This window comes from Tachypleus tridentatus, chromosome 7, assembly GCF_004210375.1.
Source record: "Tachypleus tridentatus isolate NWPU-2018 chromosome 7, ASM421037v1, whole genome shotgun sequence".
In the NCBI taxonomy this organism is placed as follows: domain Eukaryota; kingdom Metazoa; phylum Arthropoda; class Merostomata; order Xiphosura; family Limulidae; genus Tachypleus; species Tachypleus tridentatus.
The window spans coordinates 166,663,166-166,690,361 of record NC_134831.1 but is presented as its reverse complement, the minus strand read 5'-3'; the positions used below and the strand labels follow the sequence as shown (position 1 = coordinate 166,690,361).

The 27,196-nt window shown below is 33.1% G+C and overlaps 1 protein-coding gene across 9 annotated transcripts in view; it reads right to left on the bottom strand.

Annotated features, from left to right (window-relative positions):
• Positions 1-27,196, bottom strand: part of LOC143257147 (adenylyl cyclase-associated protein 1-like) — a 54,903-nt gene that overhangs the window by 12,113 nt on the left and 15,594 nt on the right. For 4 of the 9 annotated variants that reach the window (XM_076515468.1, XM_076515467.1, XM_076515470.1 and 1 more), the window contains exons 2-9: positions 26,110-26,232; positions 24,093-24,196; positions 19,681-19,758; positions 11,986-12,039; positions 9,932-10,021; positions 9,529-9,614; positions 2,055-2,160; positions 153-336 (exon numbers count right to left, since the gene is read on the bottom strand). In XM_076515468.1, coding sequence (XP_076371583.1) covers positions 153-336; positions 2,055-2,160; positions 9,529-9,614; positions 9,932-10,021; positions 11,986-12,039; positions 19,681-19,758; positions 24,093-24,196; positions 26,110-26,218 — 811 coding nt within the window. In that variant the 5' untranslated portion in view covers positions 26,219-26,232. The remainder of the gene's footprint in view (positions 1-152; positions 337-2,054; positions 2,161-9,528; positions 9,615-9,931; positions 10,022-11,985; positions 12,040-19,680; positions 19,759-24,092; positions 24,197-26,109; positions 26,233-27,196) is intronic. The other 5 variants (XM_076515474.1, XM_076515472.1, XM_076515471.1 and 2 more) reach the window with 2 other exon arrangements.

The window sequence follows — 27,196 nt, the reverse complement described above, 5'->3', positions numbered from 1 at the left end:
AAAAATCATAGTATAATTACTCTCATGGTTACGAGCTGGGTGAATTCCACCCAACCCACAATGAAAGAGTTAATTAACATTAAAATTCAGAAAATACTTTGTTTTGGTTTGATTTACCTTCAGTATGAACTCAAAATAAGAACATTACATACCTTTAGTTATATTTTCTCCCTGGTTAATTTCTCTAAATAATGCAGCTCTACTATCTTCCATTGACTGACCACCACTACCAGTAAGTATGCTAGCTTCAGGTGGAGGAGGAGGAGGAGGAGGTGGTGGTGGTGGACAGCTTGAAGCAGGAAAGAAGCCAGTAGAAGCTTCTTTAACATCAGAACCCTAATAAAAGTATTGTGAACCAGTGTTTTATTCCAACACAATTTAACAATCATTTTTAACTTAAGCTTTTCTTTGCTCTTGTTTACACACACACATGCACACACTACTTTGCAATGCTTAAGGATTGTGTAAGAATGTTTTTCTACACAAACAAGTACTTCCAAATACTAGGACTCACCTTCATGTTTTTTTTTACTATAGTTAGGTTATATTTCTAACAGACCTGAACAAGTTCACTAAAATGCTTTCATATATATGTTGTTGGTATTGTTAGCTCTTTATACCATGACTAACCCTCATATTACACACTGGATTTTATACAATTCACATATTGCATTACACTGGGTTCCTACTATAACAGTCTACCATAGCACAGAACTTGTTATACATCAGGTTCATCTCCGATTCCACAATATCCAGTTCATGCTTTCTGTTCAAGAGATCATTTAAATCAATTTGTCTAGAGTTCTGCAACCTTGTTACAGATTAGTTTCACAATATAGCCCCATAGAATGAATTATAACAGGCCCCCAATTATATATCTATTAATTTCCATTTTGTTATAACATTCAGTATAAAGAAGATATGCATAAAGTTACGTCCAATTCCTTGACAACACCACTGTTTTCATTACCAAAAAGATGAGTCACATGCTGCCTAGTAAATACACCAAGCCTGTATTCCCAAACAACTTGCACAATTAAATAAAATCATAACACAGATATTATTATGTATCTAACAGACATAAATGTGTTGTTGCCTCCTTACTTTAAGTGTCAATCACTACATTCATTAATATTTTGTAACATGTATCACATCACTGCTACTGTTTTGACATTTCAATCTTTGGTCCATTACCACCTTCATACAAACCTTTTGACACAAACCATTCAACCAGAGCAGCACTTATAAAACATCTCTCTGGTAATACAGCATACAAAACTATAATTAGTTTCAGAAAATAATCTCATTAATAAATTTAATCCTCTTGCTACAGCTTGGTAGGTTACTGTGAAATTATGGCCTCCAGTTTCCAGTTGCTTTCTTCTACTTCAAACTGCATTAATATTTAAAGTAAGCTTAAATCAAAATAAATTTTAAAATCTGATTAAGATGTTTTAACATGTTTGTTGAGTCTTCAAGAAATCTGGCAAACTTTCAGAAAACCTTCTCTACATAAATAAGATTTTTTAATATCAAATATTTCTACTAAAAACTTGTATGTAAATGTGTGGTTTTTATGTTAAGGTGTTCTGCATCAAAATTTCATCAGATTTTATTTATAGAAGTTTTAAAACCTCAGAAATACACTCAAAACATTTTTCAGTAAAACATATTTTACTTTCTACACCGTAACTCTATACGCATTTGATAAATTTGACCAACTTCATAACCACCATGAAAAGATAAAGAAACAAATCTGTTATACTTTTCTTTCTAGAATGTCAGAAGATATGCCAGGAAAATGTTTATCCTAAATAACTTAATATATAAATGTTTAGCAGGTTATATTAGTCATATGTAAGGAAATACATAAAGTTTTTATAAGCATGCACATCAAAAATGGTGAAAGGTTTTTAAAATAAATATAATTTTATTTACTTAGTTTTAGTTTTGAACTTAACCACTCATTTGTTACTAAACACTAAAAATTTTAGAAGGACAACACAAATTCTATACAATTTATGATATAATTTATTGACAATGAATATACTTACAGAAGAGTTCCAGTTGAGGCCAGTGAGATGATATTTTTTAATATAGGCCTGCAACTCATTTAAAAATTGTAGCCAGGTACGAGCCCAGTCCACATGATTCTTGTCCCTAATTCAAGAAACAAAAGTAATAAAATTATTTTACATACAAGTTATTTTATTACATCTTCACTTGCATGTATGCCAATTTACACAAAAGGTATAGACTTTTTCATAACTCTCCACAACCACAACTAATCTTTTAACAATAAAACATTTGAAAGAAACAATAACTGAGTAAGATTATATATCAATACCACTTCATATATTAAATGTGTCCCCACATCTCTAATAATTCCTATTGTATGTTGTTTTCTTCTACTTCAAACTACATTAAGATCTAAATTAAGTCTATACCAAAATATATTTTAAAATCTGTACATTTCATAAAGAATCGTACATAACATAATCACAAAAAAAATGCTTATTTTTGAAAGCTGTTACTTAAATTGTTTCTCTATGAAGTGTCTGTACAGATAATCATATATATTTTATTTTCTATACAAATATGAATACCGTAACATTTTCGTTTTTTAGGATACGTTGTATTGACTGGAATAACTTAAGACATCTTCCTTTTAAATTAACCTTTAATTCAAGGAAAATATATTATATTGAAATTTCATATTTCCATTTCCAAAGGTTATAAATGCTTAGCAGTTTGATTATAGCAATTTTTTTGTTTCTTTCTCCAAGTTATAGTTGTGTTTTTCAACACATTTAATCACTGATAAACAGAATGTCAATAAAACACACATTACTTTAAGGTGATGAAAGTCATTTTATTTACAAATTTATTTTTAAATCTAAGAAGTTCTTTACTGGAGCACTTACAAAAGTCATTAATAACACAATTCAAAGTTTCTACATTCAATACAGGCAAAGAAAGCATCAGTCTAGATGGATTCACACATGTTCTATTAACTGCTTCACACAATCAATCAAGTAAGAAATAAACATTGACATATAAAAATGTTGGATTCCTTTAGATAAATGGGTATTTCCAAATTTTCAATGATATTTTAACAAAGTTCTTTGTTTAAGGACTTCCATAACTCCCAGGGGTTCTACATTCCAGTCATGTGTTTTGTTTGAAAACTTCAGAAATACTTTATACTTTCAACTACAGAACAAAAAGCATAAATATGTGAAATTTTCCTCAAATATCTTCAGAGAAAAAAAACATCCACTTTCCAATTTACTATATTACCCATCTTACTAACTGAAGTATAGGCTTAAGTCTAACGTATGAACATAACAAAAATGTCACATAATGGAAGTTCAAACTGTTTAGTTTATTACTATTACTTCCACAATTACTCTGAGCTACTTATACCACCAACTGCCAAAAGTAATTGATGAGCATTTCAGATAAGGGCTGCTCAACAATAACATATGGTAAATCTACATTTGTTGTTCTTTGAGTCACACTTTAAAATGTGAATGAGTGTGTGATTAATTCCTAAGAGTTTAGTGTAGAATAATCCACTTGTGAAAAAGAATGACATCAACATTATTCAAACTACTATTCTATCATCATTTCAAAAGTGAATGGTGAGTTTTGCTCACACGTGCAGTTTTTCAAATGCAGCACAACACGTAGCCACTGTAAAAAGGAGACGGACAAATGTATGGACACACACTATGGTTGATTGGTTGGTTGATTTAGTGTTTTATGGCACAAAGCAGCTAGGCTATCTGCACCAAACATCAGGTAAAAAGTTCAATATTAAAGTGAATTTAGAAAAATTCATAAAAGAAAATTAAGGTAAAACAATGTTTCAAAAAAACAAATAGCATAAAACCAACATTTACATCTAGTCTACAGCACTAAGAGAAAAACTACAGTGATACAAGTTGTAAAGGACTTTCTGCAGCATAATTGTAATTATCATAATTTGCCAGGAAGACTAACAGGCAAGTACAAAAACCACCATCAGTCACCTGAAGTTGGCCTTTCTAGTTCTGATTTCAAGTATTTTGATGTTACGGCCATTTTCTAATTTCAAATTGAACTAGGTGGACTGTGATTCTTAAAAGGGAATCACATTAAAAAAATGTCTAATGTAAAAATTACAAATCTTAAATGGCACTAAAAAGAATTATGGACTTTAAAAACTAAAAACATTTCTAAGGTAGACAGTGTCATCATTGGCAATAACGCTGTCTAACATACATACAAACCTTGGGACGGAAAATGTTTAAAACTGTGACCAATGCGTAATCTAGTTAGAACAACTTCCTCTTTCCAATCCTTACAGAAGCAAAACAACCAAAGTCCAATATAAGGTTTTATTTGGAAAAGCTTGTTTTCATGTTGCTCACTCCAAGTTGACTGCCAGCTGGTACGGAGCCGAGCCTTAAATGCAGAACCGTAGTCCACGTTCGGGAACAGGCACAGCAGCAATAGTGTCGAGCAGAAAGATTTAGCTGCAATGTCTGAGAGCTCGTTCATGCGAATACCAATAAGGCCCAGTATCCAGAAAACCTGGATAGAATTAGATGCTAAAGAGAAATAGGCCAGTCGGTTTTGAATATCAGCAAGAACAGGGTGTGAACTAACGTGAAGCAATTCCAGGACCAGTATAAATAGTGCAATTCGAGTACTGCTTAGCTTCTATGTGATCCAGGACAAGAGAAATGGCATACAGTTCAGCAGTAGACACAAACTGTAGAGGAGATTCTGTATGCAATCAACAAACCACAACAAACCATGGTAGAGCCCACATAGTCACCTGATTTCAAACCATCTATGTAAACAGGAATGGAAGGATGGTTCAAAAGATGTTCAGCAAATAACAGACAGTATTTCCAATTGGGAGTATCTCCTTTTCTCAGATGACTTAAAGATAGGTCACATTTGGGGACTGTAATAAGCCATGGGTGGATGCTCTAGTAAGGAGAAAAGTTTTGAAGCATACAGCAAAGACAGTTGCAAATGGCAGAGTTGCAAAGAAGGTTCATGAGACTATGTATAAGCTCTGAACTGGGGGAAGTGCAGAAAGCTCCTGTGCAAAGCCAAAGACCTTAATGATGAATAGGGTCCAGCACCTTCAAGACCAAGGTACTAGCAGAGCCACAGACCACTGATCCATAGTCAAGTTTTGATCCAATAAGAGCATGTTATATCTTTAGCATAGAACATCGCTCTGTTCACCAAGAAGTGGAAAAGAGGACATGGAGGATGTTCAGTGCATTTGACCCATAACTGCTTGATGTGCGATATTAAAAGGTCAGCTTACGGTCAAAGATAAGTCCCAAGAATTTTGTCTCAGTGACCAGAGGCAGCACAACTTCCCCAATACTGAGTTCAGGATTGGGGTGAATACCCCGTTGGTGGCAAGTGCATGCAAACAGTTTTAGAGAGAGAGAGAGAGAGAGAGAGTTAAAGCCGTTTCTGTGGTCCACTTCTGTAAACAATTGAGGCAAGTTTACCACTTAATATAGATCATGTTTAACGAATGACATGAGATGTGAAAGTCATCAACATGACATAAGCCCATTCCAAACAGCAAGATGGAGTTGTTTAGTGATGGCATTATCTTTATGCTGAAGAGTGTCATTCAAAACACAGTCCTGAGGGATTCCAAGTTCCTGTCGAAAAGAACTGAAGAGTGTTGAACCCACATGAATTTGGAATCTCCTGTCCATTAAAAAATTAATAAAAATGGGCAAATGGCCATGTAACATATATATGTGGAGGTCTTGCAAAATGCCATACCTCCATGTTGTATCATAGGCCTTCTCAATGTCAAAGAATACTGATAGAAGATGTTGTCATTTGAGAATGGCTTCTCTTATTGATGTTTCAAGTCGAAACAGATGGTCCATGGTGGAGCAATGTCGTCGGAACCCACACTGGGTAGACGAGAGGAGGTTGTTTGATTCGAGGAACCAAACAAGTTGAGCATTAACCAACCCCTTTAAGGTCTTACACACACAGCCCGTCAAAGCAATTTGACAGTAGTTGAAAGAAATCTTAAGATTCTTCCCAGTCTTAGGGAAAGGTAGAACAATAGCCTGGTGCCAGGAATCAAGAAAAACATTCTCCTACCAGATCCAGTTAAAACAATAAGAATAACAAAAGAAGCAGGAGATAATGGAACAGCATTTCATGGCATACATCAGGTCCAACTGATGTACTGCCAGACCAATGAAGAGCCAGTTTGAGTTCCACTAGTGTAAATGGATGATTAGTCAAAGAAAATCAGCTCAAAAGGAGAGGCAATCACTCTACCTCAGTCTTGATGGCCAAGAAGGTGGAGCAAGAGACAGAAGTACTAAATACCTAGCAAAAGCTTTCATCTAGAGTATCATTGATGCTCTGGGTATCAGCTACTTCTTGGCCATCAGAGAACAAGATCAAGACGGGGACAGAATTATATTGCCCACTGACCTTTCGAATCTTGTCTCACATAATTTTGGAACTAAACTTAATCCAAGATTCCTTCTGGTTTTGATGTCTTACCCACCTAACACATGCACTGGCCTGCTGGAAAGCGATGAGGTGCGAGAGTGTGGGATACTTACGAAAAAAATCCTAGGCCTGTTTTTGAACCTTCCGTGCCATATGATAGGTAGGATTCCACCATGGACGAAGTTATCATGGACAACGTGGAGAAGTTTCAGAAATACACTGAGCAGCTGGTTGTATAATACAGTCAGTCACTGCTGCCACACAGTCATCGATTGATGGTTTACAGGTGATAGCAGGATTAAATTCTGCAAGAGCAGTGAAAGAGGTTCAGTTTACTTGATCCAGGTTCCACTGGGGCATGCAGGTGAGGTGACATCAACCAAGACCAGTCTCTCTCAAAATTACAGGAAAATGATCACTGCCTCATGGATTATTGTCAACACTTCATGAAAAATGGGCAAATAGTTAAGGGGATGAAACTGAGAGATCAATAACATTAAGGGACTTGTATAGGTGCATGAAAATAAGTACAAGACCCACTCTTGAAAAGAGAAAGGTTGTAATCAGAGAGCATACACTCTATGGAACAACCCCTCCTATCAATATCAGCACTACACCAGAGGAAATGATGTTCATTAAAGTCCCCCAAAATTAAAAAGGGAGACACTAACTGTTCAATGAGAGCATCTAGGTGTGATTGATTATAGGTCTCTCCATGCAACAGGTAGAGAGAACAAACAGTGATGGTATGACCCAAGGAAACATATATGGCTATGGCCTCCAAAGGTGTGTCAAGTGGCAAAGACAGGATGGTGGCACATGCTGATTAAACAACAGTGCCACCCTTCAATGCACTCGTCCATCACACAGCCTGTCATTTCTGTACTGCAGGTCTTAAAAATGTTTCTGTAAGGAAAGACATACAGGATAGTAGGAAGCAATCCTTGTTTTGATGTCATCCAGATTAGAACATAAACCTCAACAGTTCCATAGTATTAAGGTAGTCATTTTTATTTATGAGTATGCAAATGGGGTGGAGAGCACTTCTGTTTATGACCACATCTTTTTTCTTTACTGTCTTTATTCGAGGGAGGTTTATTGACCTCCAAAGATCCTACCCTGGGTCAATTTGGCAGGTCTTTGCTGTTGGAAGAGGATTCCAGAGAATGATGATGTGAATGAAAAAACTGTTTTGCATCTTTGGGTAGGAAAAAATGTACCCGAAGAAAAGCCTGTACCCAAAACCATAGGAAGTGGAACTTGGAATTTCCTGGAATGCATGTTAGGGACAGAGATGAGTGTTGAGTTGATTCATCAACTTTAACCATGGAGGTCAAAAGACTTTTCATTTGGTTTGAGAACAATTCTTTTGGAGGCACAGAGAGATCCATCTGCACTCCCACTGTAGTCATGGTACAAAGTGCAGCAGCATACGTTCAAGATGAAGGTGGACAGCAACTTTTGAGCCTCAGGGTAAGTGATGTTATGAATCGTTTTCAGACGCTGCATCTCTTTTTCTTCCAACCATTTAGGGCAAGAACGAAAGTAGGATGGGTGAAAGCCGTTGCAACTGATGCAAGGAGAGTCCATTTCACACTCATAAGCATTGTGGTCCTTGCCACCGTAACGAACACATGTCAAGGAACCACGACATGACATCTTCAAGTGACCGAACCGTTGACACTGGAAACATCTGAGAGGGTTTGGAATGTATGGCTGTACCCTGCAGATAAGATAATCTGCCTTGATAGTGGCAAGTGGACATGAAGATGTAAATGTCAGAATGAGGACATTGGTCAGCACCATAATTCCATCTTTTTGAGTGGAGATATGCCTCATTGCACAAACTCCTTGAGTGGAGAAACCAATAAGAATCTCAGACTTAGCAATGCTCTTCAAATCCCTCTCAACAATAACTCCTCATGACAAATTCAATGTAGCATGAGGCATAACCTCAATAGGTATATCCCCAATCGCCTTTAAATGCAAGAGGAGTTCATCGTGTTAAGATGTGGATGTTTCCACCAATATGGTCACCAGATTGAAGCTTCTTTACTGACTTTGGAGAGCCAGTAAGTCCCTATAGGCTCTTCTGAATGAAAAAGAGAGACATCTGCCCTAAAGGTTTGTCTAAGAGAATGCAAGATAAGAAAATGAGGTGCAATAATTGTTACAGATGTTGAAAATCGATGCTCAGAATCTTCAAAGCATGGTTGTTTACCTATGGACTGTATTTTTACTATTTTAAGATTTTTTAAGGAGGATCCATAAAAAAAAGGAATATATCAGTGCCTACTGACCCTACCCACCATGGAGCCCTACAATGCCAAACAAGGACACTGCAGCAATGCCAGAGTTTTGTGAGCACTACACCCAAACACCAGCACAGATACAACATCCACAACACCTGTTGAGAACATCATACACTGGTACTTGGTTGACCCTAGCCCAAGTAGACCAGCCAATTGACCTAGAGGGAGTCACCCCAAGGCCACCCATCTACAGGAATTCAAGGCCAAAGTGGTGTGTTAGAGTTGGATCCCTCAACCACCACGATCCTCAACTCTCCTTCACGGGTAACCACGCACAGCAAACAAATGGATGGATGTTTAGATCCCAGCAAAGATAAATTGAAAGAACAGAACCTTCCCTGGAAAGTCCTCTCATCACATACAGGAATCCACACTGAGGAGCACACACCATGGTTCGCAGTAAGATAAAACAAAATTAATATGAAAAAATAATTCTCAACAGGATATGCCTAAAGCAAGAATGAAAACATGGTTTTACTGAATATTCACAAAACAGCCAAAGCAACAACAGATGTGTGGTGAGACTCAAAACTTGACTTACTCACAGTACAACAGGTTGTGTCATCTGCTGATCATTTTCAAATATTATTTAACTTAGGTTAACACACACAGGTTAGTTTCTAATCAGGTATAGTCATCTAACTGCACATGCTCTGTAAACACAAACCAACACTGGAACAACCTTATTTTAGTAAGGAAGGTGACTTACTTGTCTTTGTAATCCATCAGCACTCTGTTAGTGTAAAACTGACCAGCATCGAGCATTTCCTTCACGTAAGGTGCTGGGGTTGGGGCCTAGAAGAAAAATTTAGTAGCAAGAGTGAGCAACAATGCTTTTCATTGCAAGTGTTTATTCTAAGCAGATTAACCAAGTAATCTAAAGTCTTAGTGGGTAAAATACATCTTACTTAAAAGAATACATACAACATTTTATAAGCACGTGCAGCTAAAATGGTTTAAGTACCTTTTTAAATAAACATTATTTACTGAAAGCTTCAGTTTTGAACCAAACCAGTAATTAATAGGCTAGCATTAATCATTAAGTCATATAACAAAAGAATAACATTTATTCCTATTCTGAAAGACTACTATAATAGAAACAAGAAACTCACCACTGTTACCCAACCCAGAGCTGGAATAGACTCACTCACAGCAGACAAGTGGTTAAAGTAAACACTTGCTCGATTCTTTTGTCGAAATTCCTGAATAAATGCCACAATTTTGAAAAAACAAAATTATTTGACAATGCATTTCAAACATCGATTGTCACAAGCGGTTCTAGTTATTAAAAATTCCTGTCTACCAAGTCAATGCTGATAAAACATTATCCTGTGGACCTTTAGGTCCTTGTGTGTAAAGCTGGGAAATTAGTGTAATTTAATAATTGTCAAGCCAATTAGTCAACTGCATTCAACTAACCTTTAAGTCAGATGAAACATGGATGGTTTAAATAACTGAAAATAACACTTGGAAACATTAATTTCAATTATGATTAATTATTTTATGAAATATTGATTGATATAACCAATTCTTAAATTATTAATTAAAACAATCATCCAGCTCTATACACATGTAGATATTATGGCAAGTGTGTAGAACACACTTAAACTCATCTCCTTTCACTACCAATGTGTTATAATTGTTCACTTTTAACACAGGTTTGACAAGTTACATAAGAGGTTATAAACAAAATTACAGAAAGAAAAATTCACCTTAGCTGCTCTTAAACATTGACAAACCAGTTCTGTTTATTCAGAAAAAATATAAAAGACTAAAATAAACATATAGAACAATTGTATACAAATCATTTAGTTCCTGTCCGAAGTTAAGGAAGGTAAATGGTAAATCTACTAACATTTTTTATATAAAACATTCAAATTGTGTAAAAAGTATTTAAAGGCTAGAGACTTGTAGAAAAACTTTCCTATTTGTTGTAGATTATCAGTATATCAAGGTTATTTTTGCCTGTTACACTGTCACTCTGAATATGGATGACCAGAAGTACAAAGGAAAGCTGATGACAAGGGCAAGAAGGTTGAGAAAACCTTGTTTCATTTCTTCTTCAGAACTGTCCATTATATCAAAATTAACTTTGTTTATAACATTATCATTCTATATCTAAGAGGAAAGCATACAAAAAGTCACATACACAACAGAGGTTTCAGTAACAGATTTTTGGTACATTCCTTCTGGACTGGTCATTATATCTTTTGATATTTCTCATTCTAAATGTGGATGGTTAAAAACACACAGAAGTTTAGAAATTCATGCAGGTGTGTTGTAAAACAAACTGTTGTATAAGTGAGATTTCAGTTTTCTATATATTTAAAATATTCATGGTTCATACCTTTATGACAAACGTGTGGAAACCACCTAAAGTCATGTAGCTAAAAGGGAAGGGAACATTTCTGAACAAAATCCAGACTAATGGTACAGAGTTAGAGGAAAATTTCATTATACACAGAGTAGATTATGTTTGGTAAAACCACAATATTAAAAGATACTTCTTTAATAATAACCCACTGAAAGACTACTTAAACTAAAATAAATTTTTAACCACCTATTCAGTAACAACTTTGCACATATTTTTCAAGTTTCTTTACAGATGTTTCTCCCTGCTCGTACAAGTCATTCACAGTTAATTTACTATTTATCAGGTCTTGTTTATAGCTTAGTTTTCTAAGCTATAAAGAATGTTTTGTATTTCACCCCTCAGACAAGGAGACTGCAATAGTGTTGCCTCTTTCAAATATGTGGATAAATTAGTGAAAGAATAAGATAAACATGTTTCAAGTACAAAGTATGATAAATGCTATTTATATGTGTTACTTTTAAAGCCTCACATAATCTTCTATTATGCCATTTCTTTTAATATGCATCACAGCACATATATTTAAACTGGGTTTCAGGTAAATGATTACATAGGTCAGGTGTAATGACATAGTAAATAAGTACATTGTGTAAGGGTTTTATTGACCATAAATTTACCAAAAAAATCAAATTTATATATTAAAAAGGTTCCATGGTTAACATGCCATGTGTATAAAGTGTGTGTTTCAGATATAACAAATTTTACAAGTTGTTAGTTTGTGTTGGTGAAAAAAAAAAAAAAAAGGTGGTCAGGGTTAACAAACATTCGGTATACATTTATAAGTAAAAAACTCACCTGAATAGCTTGAATTTGATCTGACGTTGGTTTCAAGAGTGACATGAGAACATTCTGGAAGTCAGAAAAACAAGACTTAATTTTTAAAGCATGCATTTGTAATATTTTCTTACAAATGTATGCTATGTACATAATTGAAATAGTTAAAAAGAGACCTTAATCAATGCTAGTATACTGTTAAATGGTTAAGTCAAATTATAAGAAAAAAAGTTGTATTGGTCTCTTCATAGTAGCAGTCATTAACTGTCACTCTTCTTTTAGACCAGTGTTAAGTGATGCTTCATTACCACATGTGCCTTTTATATTTGTTGATATTCAAATTTAATGATTTCAAATTCCAATGCTAACTGCAGAGCTTCATTTAAAGTTATACCTCTAATTTGTTTTAGCCTAATTCTTACATCCTCAGCTGTTATATCAACTATAAAGCAATCATGTGCCAATAAATCCATCATTTCACATGAAGCATCTATGCAAGATAATAGACCAAGCCTTTCCAAACCATCACATTAAAATCCCTTCTTTCCTATGTACCATTTCATAACTATTTGATATAGTTACTTGAGATTTGTCACTTAAAACTTGAAACAAAATGCTGTTCATAGTTGTTATAGTTATCAGCTGAAAGTTACTCCATTTGTTATGTTTTTTTTAATGTTGTGCAAAGTTTAATTTGGGTCATTCCATGTCAAATCATCCAGATTTTGGAAAATTTTCCAGGTGACCTCCTCAGAAAGCTTTTACAAAATTCACATGTGCTCATCTACCCATATAATGAAAAACTGCCAAAAGTTAGATCAATATCTCTAATAGTTTCTGATTTACAGATGTGTAAAAATATTTTATTTTTTATTTTTGGTGAATTCATTTTCAGACAACTTTGGCTGCTTAAAGCTACAAGAGTAATGGTGGTAGAAGGCTGAAATTTGCTACACTGACTGAATTAATCTCACAGAATTAAAAAATGGTCTAAAACCAAGTTTATCTTTCTTAGGATTTTCATAGTGAGGCTGTAAAAACACCTGAAAACCCAAAATCATAAAAAACATTGGTTTATTTAATAAGCCATAGCTCTAAGACTTAATATGATACAAAGCTATTTTTTTCTCAAATTTTTTATAACATCAGTTGATAAATCAGCAATTGTTGTAATTAAAAGTCTAATTAGATCTCCTGTAAAAAAATTTAGTTGCATGCAACTTTTTATGATTTAGCTAAAAATAGCCCTACTTCAGGCCAGTTTGACCATGTCACCAGTTATTCAGCCTTTTCAGATTTTTACCATATATTCTTACATCTTTGAATATGATCTACAAAAAAAAAAAATCAAGATGGTGTTCAACCTACTTTTTCAGTTATAATGTTTTAAAGTATCCTCTGACCATACGTTTTTTTATTTAAAAACAAAATTCAGTTCAAGTGTGTTATTGTGTGGAAATATATCTATACAATTTTGAAAAAAAATTATGAATCCCATTGAAATATTCTAATCAGCCTTTACCATATATTCTTACATCTCTGAACATGATCTTCATAAAACTCAAGGTTGTGAAAAATAATGTATTAACAGGCAGCCTAAATAAAACAATTTATTTATTTGAATTACATATTTGTAAAAAAATATTGGTTGTTTGGGAATGTTTAGATCTTATTTCTGCAGTCAGTGTATGAAACCATGGTCCTATTGATTGCTTCAGTATTACTCAATGTTTTACACAAATATTCACTTCTGGTAAAAACTTTCACTTAAACTGAATATGTAAATGCAATAAAGCTCAATGGGAAAAAGTACTAAAAGTATTTGCCTATAGCAAGCTGATATTAGTTTAACTTCAAATAAACAATATATTGCAATATTAATTTAATTATATATTGTATGACCAGTGACTTTTTTTCGTACATCCCGAAACATTACATATCTGTCCAAACACATTTGGTTACATTGCATAAGGATGGCTAGATTACTTTAATAATTGAAGAAATTTTGATGATGACATAATCCTAATTTACTGTGTAATAATGGATCAGTATAAAAGCCAGTGATGTAATCAGAGGTGTCATCAAACCATTATAACCACTGAGATGGAGGGTATGCATGATTTACCCAAGTGCAGCACAGGAACTCATTTAGCTGATCTATGTCACATAAAGAAGTATTGCTGTAAAACTGGACTAAAAAGACTGGATCCATTTTGCACTGAAGGAATAACACTTTTAACCTAGAGATCAGATGTTCAACAGAATAATATTGATTCAGTGTTTTCATCATGAGAAGATGTTCCTTACTTGCTATGAAAATGAGCAAAGATTTTGTGCTGACCCTCAGCTCATCCATGCAAAAAAATAAAGTTGTAAGTAAATTGTAATATTTTTATATATCTAGGGTAGAAATATAATTTTTCGAAGTCAACCAACGTTTTTTTATGATTTTGGGTTTTCAGGCGATTTTACAGCCTCACTATGCAAATCCTAAGAGATAAACTTGGTTTGAGACCATTTATTAATTCTGTGGTATTATTTCAATCAGTGTAGCAAATTTCAGCCTTCTACCACCATTACTCTTGCAGCTTTAAGCAGCCAAAGTTGCCTGAAATTGAATTCGTCAAAAATAAAAAAAATTTAATTAAATTTTACACGGCTGTAAATCGGCAACTATTAGAGATATTGATCTAATCTTTGGCAATTTTTCATAATATGGGTAGATGAGTACAGGAATTTTTTCAAGGCATTCTGTGGGGGCCACCTGCAGCCCCCTGGATGATTTGACATGGAATGACCCATATGTGAATTAAAAACATAAATAGCATTAAATCTACTTTTTGTATGTAGTTTACAGCAGTAAGAGAAAAACTACAGTAATACATGTTGCAAAGGACTTTCTCTAGCATAAATGTAATTGTCAGAGCTTGCCAGGATGACCAGCAAGCAAGTTAAAAAATCAGCATAAATCACCTTAAGTTCGCCTTTCCAGTCCTAGTTGAGGTATTTGACGTTACGGCCAATTTCTTTTTTCAAATTGAACTAGACGTACTTTGATTCTTAAGAGAGAATCACATTAAGAAAGGTCTAATTTACAGATAAAAAAACTTAAATAGCATTAAAAAGGTTAATGGCCTTTAAAAAACTAAACATTTCTGAGGTGGACAATGTCATCATCAACAATAATACTGTCTAACGTTACAGATAAACCTTTGGACAAAACATGTTTAAAATGGTGCCTTCATTGAGAGTTGTAACAACAGCAAGACAATAAGCTGTGGCTTATTGTGACCCAAGTACTACACCGACAACACATTAGTGCATCAGTCCCATATAAAAGAAAGCGAGTTAAAAAACTGACTAACGCATAGTATAGTTAGGACAACTTCCTTCCAATATAAACTAAGCAATACTCAAATTTCATTATGTGACCCATGGCAAGAGAAATGGCATACAGTTCAGCAGTGGACACAAACTGTAGAGGAGATTCTGCCTGCAACCACTGAACCACAACAAACCATGGCAGAGCTCACAGAGTCACCTGATTTCAACCAATCAGTATAAATACAAATGGAAGGATGGTTCAAAAAATGTTCAGCAAATAACAGACAATATTTACAATTGGAAGTATCTGCTTTTATCACATAACTAAAAAAAAAAGATCACATTTATGGACTGTAATAAGTCACGATGGGATGGGCTGACCAGTGGATACAGAAGTGTTATCCAAGGACACATCCAATTCATCCAACTGCACTTAGATACAAAGGCCAAAAGGAGCAATGGCAGAACATCTGTTCTGAAAAAGCATGTCCCACAGAGGAAGAAAAACACAACCCCAGGTGGGATGCTGTGGTAAGGATCGAAGTACCAAAGCATACAGTAAAAATAGTTGCAAATAGTGGAGGTGTAGAGGAGGTTCATGAAATTCTGAACAGGGGAAGTGCAGAAATTCCTGGTGCAGAGCCAAAGTCTCTGATGATGAATTGGGTTCAGCATGTTCAAGGCAAAGGTCCTGGCAGAGCTACAGATCAGTGACCCATAGTCTAGTTTTGAACAAATAAGAGCATGATATATCTTCAACACAAAACATCGATACACTTCCAAAGTAGTGGAAGAGAGGGCATGGAGGATATTTAGTGCTCTTGTACATTTGATCCATAGCTGCTTGATGTATGGTATAAAGGTCAGCTTACAGTCACAGATAAGCACCACGAACTTTGTCTCAGGGACCACAGGCAGCACAACTTCACCAATACAGAGTTCAGGATCAGGATGAATACCCTGTCAGCAGAAAAAGTGCATGCAAACGATTTTAAGATAGATAGAGAAGTTAAAACCATTTGCTGTGGTCCACTTCAGTAAACGAATGAGGATAGTTTGTAGCTAGTGCTCAATATACGTCATGTTCAACGACTGACATGAGATGTGAAAGTCGTCAACATCAAGCCCGCTTGCAACAATAAGTAGAAGTTGTTCAGTGATAGCATTAATCTTTATATTGAAAAGTGTGACACTCAAAACACAGCTCTGAGGGACTCCAAGTTTCTGTAGTAAAGAACAGGAAAGTCTTGAACCCACATGAACTTGGAATTGCATGTCTATTAAAAATTTTTGATAAAAATTGGCAAATGGCCATGTAACCCATATATGTGGAATTCTCACAAAATGCCATACTTCCATGTTGTATCATAAGCCTTCTAACTGTCAAAGAATAGTGATACAAGATGTCATTTGAGAAAGGCTTGTCTGATTGATGTTTTAAGTCAAATCAGGTGATCCAAGGTGGAGTGCTGTTGTTGAAACCCACACTGGGTGGGTGAGAGGAAGTTATTTGATTCAAGGAACCAAATAAGACTAGCATTAACCATACTCTCTAAGGTCTTACAGAGACAGCTCATCAAATCAATTGGACGGTAGTTGGAAGGAATCTTGGGATATTTCCCAGGCTTAGAAAAAGGTAGGACAATAGCCCAGCACCAGGCATCAGGAAAAATGTTCTCTTGCCAGATGTGGTTAAAAACAATTAAAAAAATAGCAAGAGAAGCAAGAGATAGATAGCACAGCATTTTGTAGTGTATCATCAGGTCTGACTGATGAAGGGCCAATTTAAGATGTGGATGTTTCCACCAATATGTCACCAGAGCAAAGCTTTTTGACTGACTGTAGAGAGCCAGCAAGCCCCTCTAGTCCCTTCTGAATAAAAAAGGGAGACATTTATCCAAAAGGTTTGTCTGTAAGAGAATGTAGTCTAAGAAAATGAGCTACAGGTGTTGAAGATTGCTGCTCAGAATCTTCAAGACGTGGTCATTTACCTATGGACTGTTTCTTCACTATTTTATTTAAGCTTTTATTTAGAGGATCTACAATAAAAAAAGAATTTTTCAGTGCTCACTGACCCCACCAACCATGAAGCCCTACAATGCCAAACAAGGACACTACAGCAATGCCAGAGTTTTGTGAGCACAAAACACAAACATCAGCATCAGATACAATGTCTAAAACACCTGCTGAGAATATTCAATGCTGATATGTGGTTGACCCTAGCCCAAGTGGATCAGCCAACTGCCCCAAGGGGAGCCACCCCAAGGCTGCCTGGCAACAGGAATTCAAGGCCAAAGTGATGTGTTATAGTTGGACTCCTCAACCACCAGGATCCTCTCCTCCCTTTCACTGTTTACTACGCATGTCAAACATGTGGGTGGATATTTAAATCCCAGAAGAGATAAACTCAAAAAACAGAACCTTCCCTGGAATGTTCTCCCACCACATACAGGAATTCACACCAAGGGTCTCCATTTTTTAAAAATGATCATTGTAGCAAGATGAACAACTTGTTTTCACCACTCCACCCATTTGCTCTCAAAATTATTTGGTATGAGCTAGATATGCCTCTCATGTTACCTTTTTTTATAGTTTATTAGTTTCTCAAATGGGAAGTATTAACAAACTTGTCAGCAAATTTCTGCAACTATTTGGTAGTGACCTGGCTGGAGTAAATGACAAATGTCCTGTAGTCACTGAAGTTAATTCATATCTCATTAATTTTGTTACTCTTATTCTGTAAATATTCAAGTTTTGTTTATCATCTTCACATTGTTTTTTCTTTCAATATTACATATTCCCCTTCATATTATATTAACTTCCCCCTTAAATTCCCATTTGTTAGATTTTTTACCATTTTTCATGTCTAGTAATGTTTTAATCTTGTTTTACATCCAGGTTGTTACTCTGAAATTTAGTTAAAGGCTTATTCCATTTTCACAATAAAAATCCCAGATATCCCACCAGTGTTACGTATTCTTCAGGTTCATTTTTTGTCATTATATGGTACAAATAATATGAAGTTCAACCTACATAATAACTTATTTACTTCTTTCATAAACATTTAATACAAGCATATTTGCTTATATATATATATATCATTATTAATAGATAAACTTCAAAATGTAACTTCTGAAAGTCATTTAGGCCAATTACACTTCACAAATATTTCAACAGAAATTCCAGAAAAAAATATAGATGCCTAACTTAGAACAATGAACACCAAAACTCTGTTAATAAGTGAATAGCAGAGAAGATGCAAAAACTCATTTTCAAAAATCATCTGACTCAATTGCCAAACACTGAATAAAAACTTTACTCACATTTTTATCTTACCTTTGTGCTTGTACATTTTATCATGTCGTGCACACTATCAAATATCTAAATTAAAATTACTTCAATATTTATATCTTAAGCTCATTAATATTATATATTAAGGATGACTAACAGATACACATGGACAGATCTATAAACATTCACCTGTAAAGTTAAACTAACTTTCCATAGAAATAAACACTGATCTAATGACAAATACAAAATCTATAAAGGTTGCACATCTTATGAAACTAAGTTTTGTATGAAGAAATGACAAAATCAGGTTAATACTACACTATAAAGTATGTCCAAGTCTTTTATATTTTGTTAATGTATTTCCCTTCCCAAACATTCATGTTCCACTGTTAGTGTGTTGTATGTACATATTAGTCAGACCACTGCCAACCTCCAAGTTTTAATTTAGTCCAGTTCTATGTATGTGTTGTTATAACATGATTGAAAAATTTTGGTTTACTCTAGTGACTAATTAAGACTTTCTATTGAAGATAATTATTTATCTTGCATATATTTTAGTTGTTGATAAGGTGTACAACTACATCCAGAACTGTAATATATTAATCATAATAAACTTCAAAAAGTTTTAATTACAAATATTCTTCCCTTGAAATGTCAAATTATTTCTGCAGAATCTAAATCACATTTACAATATATAGACAATTTTCACAGGCAATTAAATAATATGAAACCCTACTGAGTAACAAAATTATAAGTTATCTTGAAATATCACATTAGGCAATTTTTAATATTTCAAATTTTTATTAAGTGAACATGTTATACAATACAAGTATCACTAATGCATGTTCCAGCTCTTCATTAGAGTAAGAAATTGCTTCTATTGGCTTTCATACACACACAAATTCATTTGAATTGATTTTGGAAACTTTAAAATAAAGTCCAAACTGTTACTAAAAACATTACACAAGATAATAATTTCTAATATTTTGCCCCTTTCTCTCCAACTTCAAATTCCTAACATTACCATGCCATAAGTTCTAAATTTAAAGATCTCAGGCATTCATAATAAATATAATTTAAAAGTCAACACATGACCAATACCTCAGGAGGTTGTCGAGATTTAGAAACAGTGACAAGGAACTGTCTTTGAGTTTTAACAGCAGATTCCACCATATCAGCCTGAAAATAAATAAATGAATGACATAACATCTGTAACATAACAAGACATTTTATGACAGAACAGGGAATATTGCCTTGTACTAAACAAAGGTAGTATAGTCATAATGCTTATATTTTAACTTTTTCAGTATTATCTATATTCAAACCTATGTTTTGTTTCCATTACTGACAGTACTAGTACACACAAGTTTTATTTTGTTAAATAATGCACCTAAAAACACAGAACAATAACATACATCACAAAACAGTCAATATTATACAGCTATTATAATTTAACTGGTTTTCTGACTATCCATCAACAGCCTAAAATTAATTCACTATCTGAACACCACAGGAGAAACTCCCAAAGTGAAAATGAAATAGACAATGCACTGTATCTGAAAACAACAGAATATAATAAATGAAATAAAAACACAGAATTACTGTCAATTTGTGAAAGAAAGGATGTGATAGGGAAAAGGTGGGTATGGCTTTTTAATGTCTTCATAAACAAGATTTAAAGAAAGGATGTGATAGGGAAAAGGTGGGTATGGCTTTTTAATGTCTTCATAAACAAGATTTAAAGAAAGGATGTGATAGGGAAAAGGTGGGTATGGCTTTTTAATGTCTTCATAAACAAGATTTAAAGAAAGGATGTGATAGGGAAAAGGTGGGTATGGCTTTTTAATGTCTTCATAAACAAGATTTAAAGAAAGGATGTGATAGGGAAAAGGTGGGTATGGCTTTTTAATGTCTTCATAAACAAGATTTAAAGAAAGGATGTGATAGGGAAAAGGTGGGTATGGCTTTTTAATGTCTTCATAAACAAGATTTAAAGAAAGGATGTGATAGGGAAAAGGTGGGTATGGCTTTTTAATGTCTTCATAAACAAGATTTAAAGAAAGGATGTGATAGGAAAAGGTGGGTATGGCTTTTAATGTCTCATAAACAAGATTTAAAGAAAGGATGTGATAGGGAAAAGGTGGGTATGGCTTTTTAATGTCTTCATAAACAAGATTTAAAGAAAGGATGTGATAGGGAAAAGGTGGGTATGGCTTTTTAATGTCTTCATAAACAAGATTTAAAGAAAGGATGTGATAGGGAAAAGGTGGGTATGGCTTTTTAATGTCTTCATAAACAAGATTTAAAGAAAGGATGTGATAGGGAAAAGGTGGGTATGGCTTTTTAATGTCTTCATAAACAAGATTTATGGATATAAGAATTATAATTTGTCTTAGTCATATTTATGATGTTATTGGCAGCTCACGTTAAATTCTGTACCTCACAGAATGTTCATAAATAACTTGACATGAAAGACAGAATAAGTTTCACAGTTCTCATACTAGGGAAGTTTGAGAACTTTTTAAAAAATTTCCATATAAAATTTAGAAAATTTATGTTTATATGTACTCATATACATTAATAAATTTGCTTATTTAAATTTTGAATGTAATTCTAGTAAAGGTCATGACATGTTCACTTTAACCTAACCATAACAAAAGTGTTAACATATACTATGACCTACAGGGCATTTTCACTTGTACCAAAAGGATAGTAGTATAGCCAGGTTGCATACATAACTAATGGACAGTTACAAGTTCTGTATATCAGAGGTAAAATATAGCAATACCCACTTAACACTTCTAACTATTTGTTACTATAATGGCACAAAACTACACAAGGGCTATGTATGACAGATAGCCATCCCTGAATTTAAAACAATAAGTTCGAGAGAAAGTGGCTAGTCAACAGCACCCACTGCCAACTCTTGTGTAATTAAACACTAGTCTTTTAATGCATCCATGTCCTTCAAATGTGCAGTAAATTTCTGTGACTTCAGGATGCAAATCAGATTTGGTGTAGCATGCTTAACATCAGGTCCCAAAGATTTATAACTGGAAAAAAACTGAAAATCTACTTAACATACACAACAATAAATCCTGGGCTAGATCATCATGGTAATTAAAACTTCATCATAATGTCAAGTATTTATCCTATTCTATTTGTGCATAGGGCTTTGCTAAGTAGAACCTGAGTCTAGAATACTTCTGGACTCTTGGAAGTCTGGCACTATTTTTGCACTCTTCAAGCTGGTTGTGCTCAATTTCTCTGAATTGAGGGAGTCCAGTTCCACTATTTTTCCAATAGTACTTCCTCTTTTGATTGACAGTCCTCACTTTAATTGAATTTATTCATTAACATATCCCTAAATATCTCCTACATTTTAGCACTTTCTGCTATAAGCATGGAAGTGCATTTACACCCTATCAACACTATGAAAAAGTCAAAAATTAGCACAAATCAATGTATGGGAATTATTATAGAAAAGCCTTTGTTAAAACACTAAAGATATCATTTACCTACTGGGAAGAGGACGATACATAAATGGATGATAATCCAACACAGTCTGTTGTTAAAGTAAAGTATCAATCTTGTTAAAAACTAATAATTTGTATTTTCTAAACCATCCGAGTAATGGTAGGTCAAAGTGTACACGTCCCAATGTTTCTTTTTTTTTTTTTTTTTTTATAGAATTACATTCAAAACTGAATTACTTTATTACCTACAAGTCTGGCTTCAAAACGTAGTGTTAACAACTAACATACTTTGGATACATGTTGACATTTAACTACTAAATTTAAATTATTACTTAACTCAGTTTCAGACGGAGTCAAATTGTACAACATAACACTGGAGAAACATTAAACTTGCAACTGCTATAAAATCAGTAAACTAACCAACACGCTGAATTCTATGGACACATCTGCTTATATTAAATAACTTTTCTTTTTATAACAATGTAAATAACCGACTACAAACATTTAGTGAAAATCAAATTCTAGGTAAGAGTAATTAGTGAAATTAATTTCAGTATCACCTGTATGTATGTTTAAGTTATTCTGTTTGACTCTACCCCAAATAATCGTAGAGGCATGAAATAGTTTAGAATTTGTATTTTCTAAACCATCTGAGTAATGGTAGGTCAAAGTGTACACGTACCAATGTTTTTTTTACAGAATTACATTCAAAACTTAATTACTTTACTACCTATCAGTCTGGCTTCAAAATGTAGTGTCTAATTCAAATTTATATTACCTACGAGTTGATTTCTTAACATCACATAAATTTACGACCTTCACTTCTCTTCATCACAATGAACTGTCCAAATTAAGTATTCTTCCTACCTATATTTGAGTTTCTTGAGTTTTACATACATTAAAAAATACTGTTATTAGATAGTTTTTAGCCAAGAGAAAGAACTAAAATTCTTATAAGGCTAACATGTTCTCATGACAGTATGATCTTTAACTATTGCTTAGTCACCTTAACCAGTCAAAGGAATTATTTGCAACCAGTTACAGCTTAGTTAGAAAGCTAGTAGTTACAGGACATTGTATTATTTGAGCAAATTATTATTTTGCACTCTAAGTTGCATATCTGAAATAAAGATTTAGTTACATATGAACAAGAACCCTAACAAAGTAGGATTAACTTTCATCTGAATTTTAATTGCTAAATAAAGATTCAATAAATTTGTTTATTATATATTTTAAATAACCCTAAAATACCTAAAATGTGAAAATTAAAAATATGGGAGGTTACATAAAAGAAAAACCAAATCTGATAACATATACACATCTAGGAAGCACAACGTGTATTTTGACTAATGTACTAATAACTTAATACTTTGTTCACGTACATTTGCCCTGCTGTGAAATATTGCTTTAACCTTATTTTAAATCCAGCTATAGAACAATAAATCTAAACAACTAAAGAGTATCAGATCTGATTTGCAAGAATTTAGTTGGTCAAAATGACAGCCATATACAGTTAGCATTAAAGTAAAGCAAATAACAGAACAAATACAGTTTTACTGAAAATTATTTTTGATGTTCGTATAGGTAGAAATTCTAGAAGTTATATAAATGAAATATGAGACCTGAAAGATCGAATAGTTATTTTCGGTCTTATAGGTTTTGCAAGTTCAGAGACAAATCTTTAGTGTTTCAATATAAACTATATAATTTAAAATTCCTATCTAATATTTGCACTAACCCTACAATTAACTTCACAATTATATTCTTCAAAACTATTTCTACACACCTGCTAAATATTAGTCACCTACAAAAATAGAAACATCACTGGTTTGGTGCTTGATCACAACTTGTAACTACTGCTAGGTTCCTTAATGTGTGTTAACACTAAAAACAAGTTTTAGTCAGTTCTTTTCACTGCGCATTAACTGCAATAACTCAAAACTAAATTGCTGAAATATGACAAAATAGGTGGTGGACTTTTATAGTAGTGAATGATATAAAAGTGAGATTGTAATATGACAGTTAAACTTTACTTACCAGTATCAGAACTTCATTTCCTAATTTCGCACAGAGACTATGAAAAGACTTAAAAGGACCATCAAGGAGTTCATCATAAGCAAGAACAAAAGGATTCATAACATCTAAATATATAAAACAAATTAAACTTAGAAAGTGACAAAATGATTTCTCTAACAATACTTACATAATGTACTCTTACACAGATTTTTAAACAAGTTGAAAGTTTACATTAAGATTTCAGTTTTTCAATTTTATCACTTAAAAGTCAGCTGAAAATGTCCATATATGAAATTTTAACAGCTACTGATTTGTAGTATACTTATCTAGATACAAATGTACTATCCTATCAATAACTTTCCAAAACTTAATATTTGTGTTGATCATTCAACGAGTTCCTATTTAATATTGAATTTACCAGTTTTTTTTTAATGTTTAGATTTTTGGAGTGGTTATCATTATGGCACACATTACAAGTTTTATAACTATTGGAATAGAAAGGCTATCTAATAATAATTTAGGTTACACAAATGTAGGACACAGTTTGGGTTACTGACATGGTAATTATTTTATACTAACACAGTACAACAAGAATAAATCAGTATTTGCAAAGATACAATGAAAGTAATACAACACCAGCTTACTTGCACATAAACCTACACACTTCTAAAAACCAGGGGTCTGGCAAATATTGGAATATTTCATTCCAAAGGTTTCATAATAATAAACTGGGCTCAAATTATTTATATAGTGACTGAACTAACTATGTAAAAAAGGGAATGTTTCTGTAGGTATGAAACTTAAAAATATTAATTTCATAGAAATTTAGTCAAATTACAATATTTAATTGTTGTAAGTTAATGTGGTATCTTGTTTCTATAACCACTTGTTATAACAAGTGCAGCAGTGAAAATACTTGAATATGCTTGTACTTTCTTTCTGTAACTCACCATTGAAAGTCACCAATGCAGCTTACTTGAAAACTAAAATAAACCTAAGATACCAAATTTTTGCATACAAGTTTTGGAAAAAAGTTTTGACACCAGTTATGCTACCAACAAAATATTTCTATCTTGGTTTAATGATAGACTGAAACACCCTTCATAAAACTTAAAAAATGAAAATAATTTTAACAAATATTCAGGTTGTAATAACTAAATTTTTTATGGTTATTAATTAAAAACATTTAAAAGGCCATCCTTCCATAACACTTCTTACAAACCAAAAAAAAATCTAAAAACGTTCTTTTGAAAACAATTTGAGAATGTTACTATAAAACTTATTTTCAACATTACTACCTCTACTGGCAAAATGGAGAAATGTTATATTTTTACAATAAATATTTATGTATCAGTGTGTATAAATTAAAAGAATATTTTATTGCCATCTAATAATGGAAATTTAAAAGAACACTTTACTGATTATTTCTGTTTTTTTTCATTCCAGAGAAAAGTGACTACGAAGAAAAAACATTTCACTCACCTTTAGCTTTAGCACAATAGAGAAGTTTCTAACACGAGTAATTGTAAAAATACTAATGTTTATACACACATACACAATGTATTTGAACAGAAAAATCATACTACATATAAGCTAGCAAATGCTTTTCTTTATTTGACTGAACACTCAACATTTCACCTTACAGTGTCTTCAATAAACAAAAATTATAATAAATTGTAAAGCCAAAGGTCAAGTGTGTTCAATTAAATAAAAATTCAGTACTATGAGGTTATTTATCACAACTTACAAAATGTTTTTCATTCTCCAATATGCACTACTGTAACTAAATAAACTTGAGTATAAAATTCATTCATGATTAAATGTTGTTTAATACCAGTCTAGCTAAGAAAAAAAAACAGTAAAAATTAAGTTTCCATTATAACAATAAATGCCAGCCTTGATCCAGATGTAACTGTTTATTTAAACAATTACAAAAACTAATTGTAAAACCAACAGCTAGAAAATTAAACATTCTCAAGGCAAATGCTTATTTGAATCTCATTTTATATTCTTAACACTAACAGATTCAAAACATTACCTCCACTACCTTCATTTGGCAATAGCTGTTGATTTTTACTGACTGCTTTTTCCAACTTTATTGCTACATTTTCCAATCTAGAAACCAAACTTGCCAAGTCTGCTGCCATATTTAAATTAGGTTCTGCAAATGAAAACAAGAAAAAATTTCTAATTTGACTAAAACTACCCTAGTTTTAAGGAAATCAAGTTCATGATGATGTTTATGTAGTACAGAACTTTTGAAATGGAAAATTAACACAAGCCTGTGAATTTAAGCTTCATAAACGTTCTTTTAGTTTAAAGAATGTTTTCATAACCCAGATAAACATTTCAAAAATATATACATTTTCTTTTTATTGTGCAAAAATTATTTACAAATCAAGATGAAAAAACTTACTTTAAAAAAATGTTTCTGTACCATAAGTGAATATTTTTTATTATGGTCAAGTTTTAAAACAATTGACAAGACTCTTGCATCATGAATGGTCCAGAGAAATGTACAGTAAATGCTTGTTAACATTTTATTCATAACAAAATACAACCCAATTTCAATGAAATGTGAAAGTACATGACAATTTTTGAAAAATCTGTACATGATAAAGAAAATGGATAGCATTTTTTGACATGCAGAGGTATCTGTCCTACAAAATATGTCCAACTAAATCTTTTAGCTTGCAATAATTATTAAAGAACAGTGCCATATTTGCATGACATACTACAATCTGTTTCTTCATGTAACTTCAGGTAAAACAGGCATTTTGAAACAAATATAAGAGCTAAGACTGAATATCAGAAATTGACACACATTCGTGGTTTGATAACAGAGGACTGTCAGGATAAAAAATATAGATCACAAAATGTAAACATGCTGCTAGTATGGTAACATCATAAAAAGATGTAATTGTTAACTTTTACTCTGTTTAGTTTATGAATAAACAAGTAATGGTTACCCCCAATTTATATATTTTGAAAGTTTACAAACTTGTACAAAAGATTGAAAGAATGGTTTTAAAGTACTAGTTGAAAGCAGACAGAGAAACATACACAGGATGCAAGTGCAAACGGTCTATGGAAAGCAAACGTTTGCTAGAATGGAGAGTTTACAA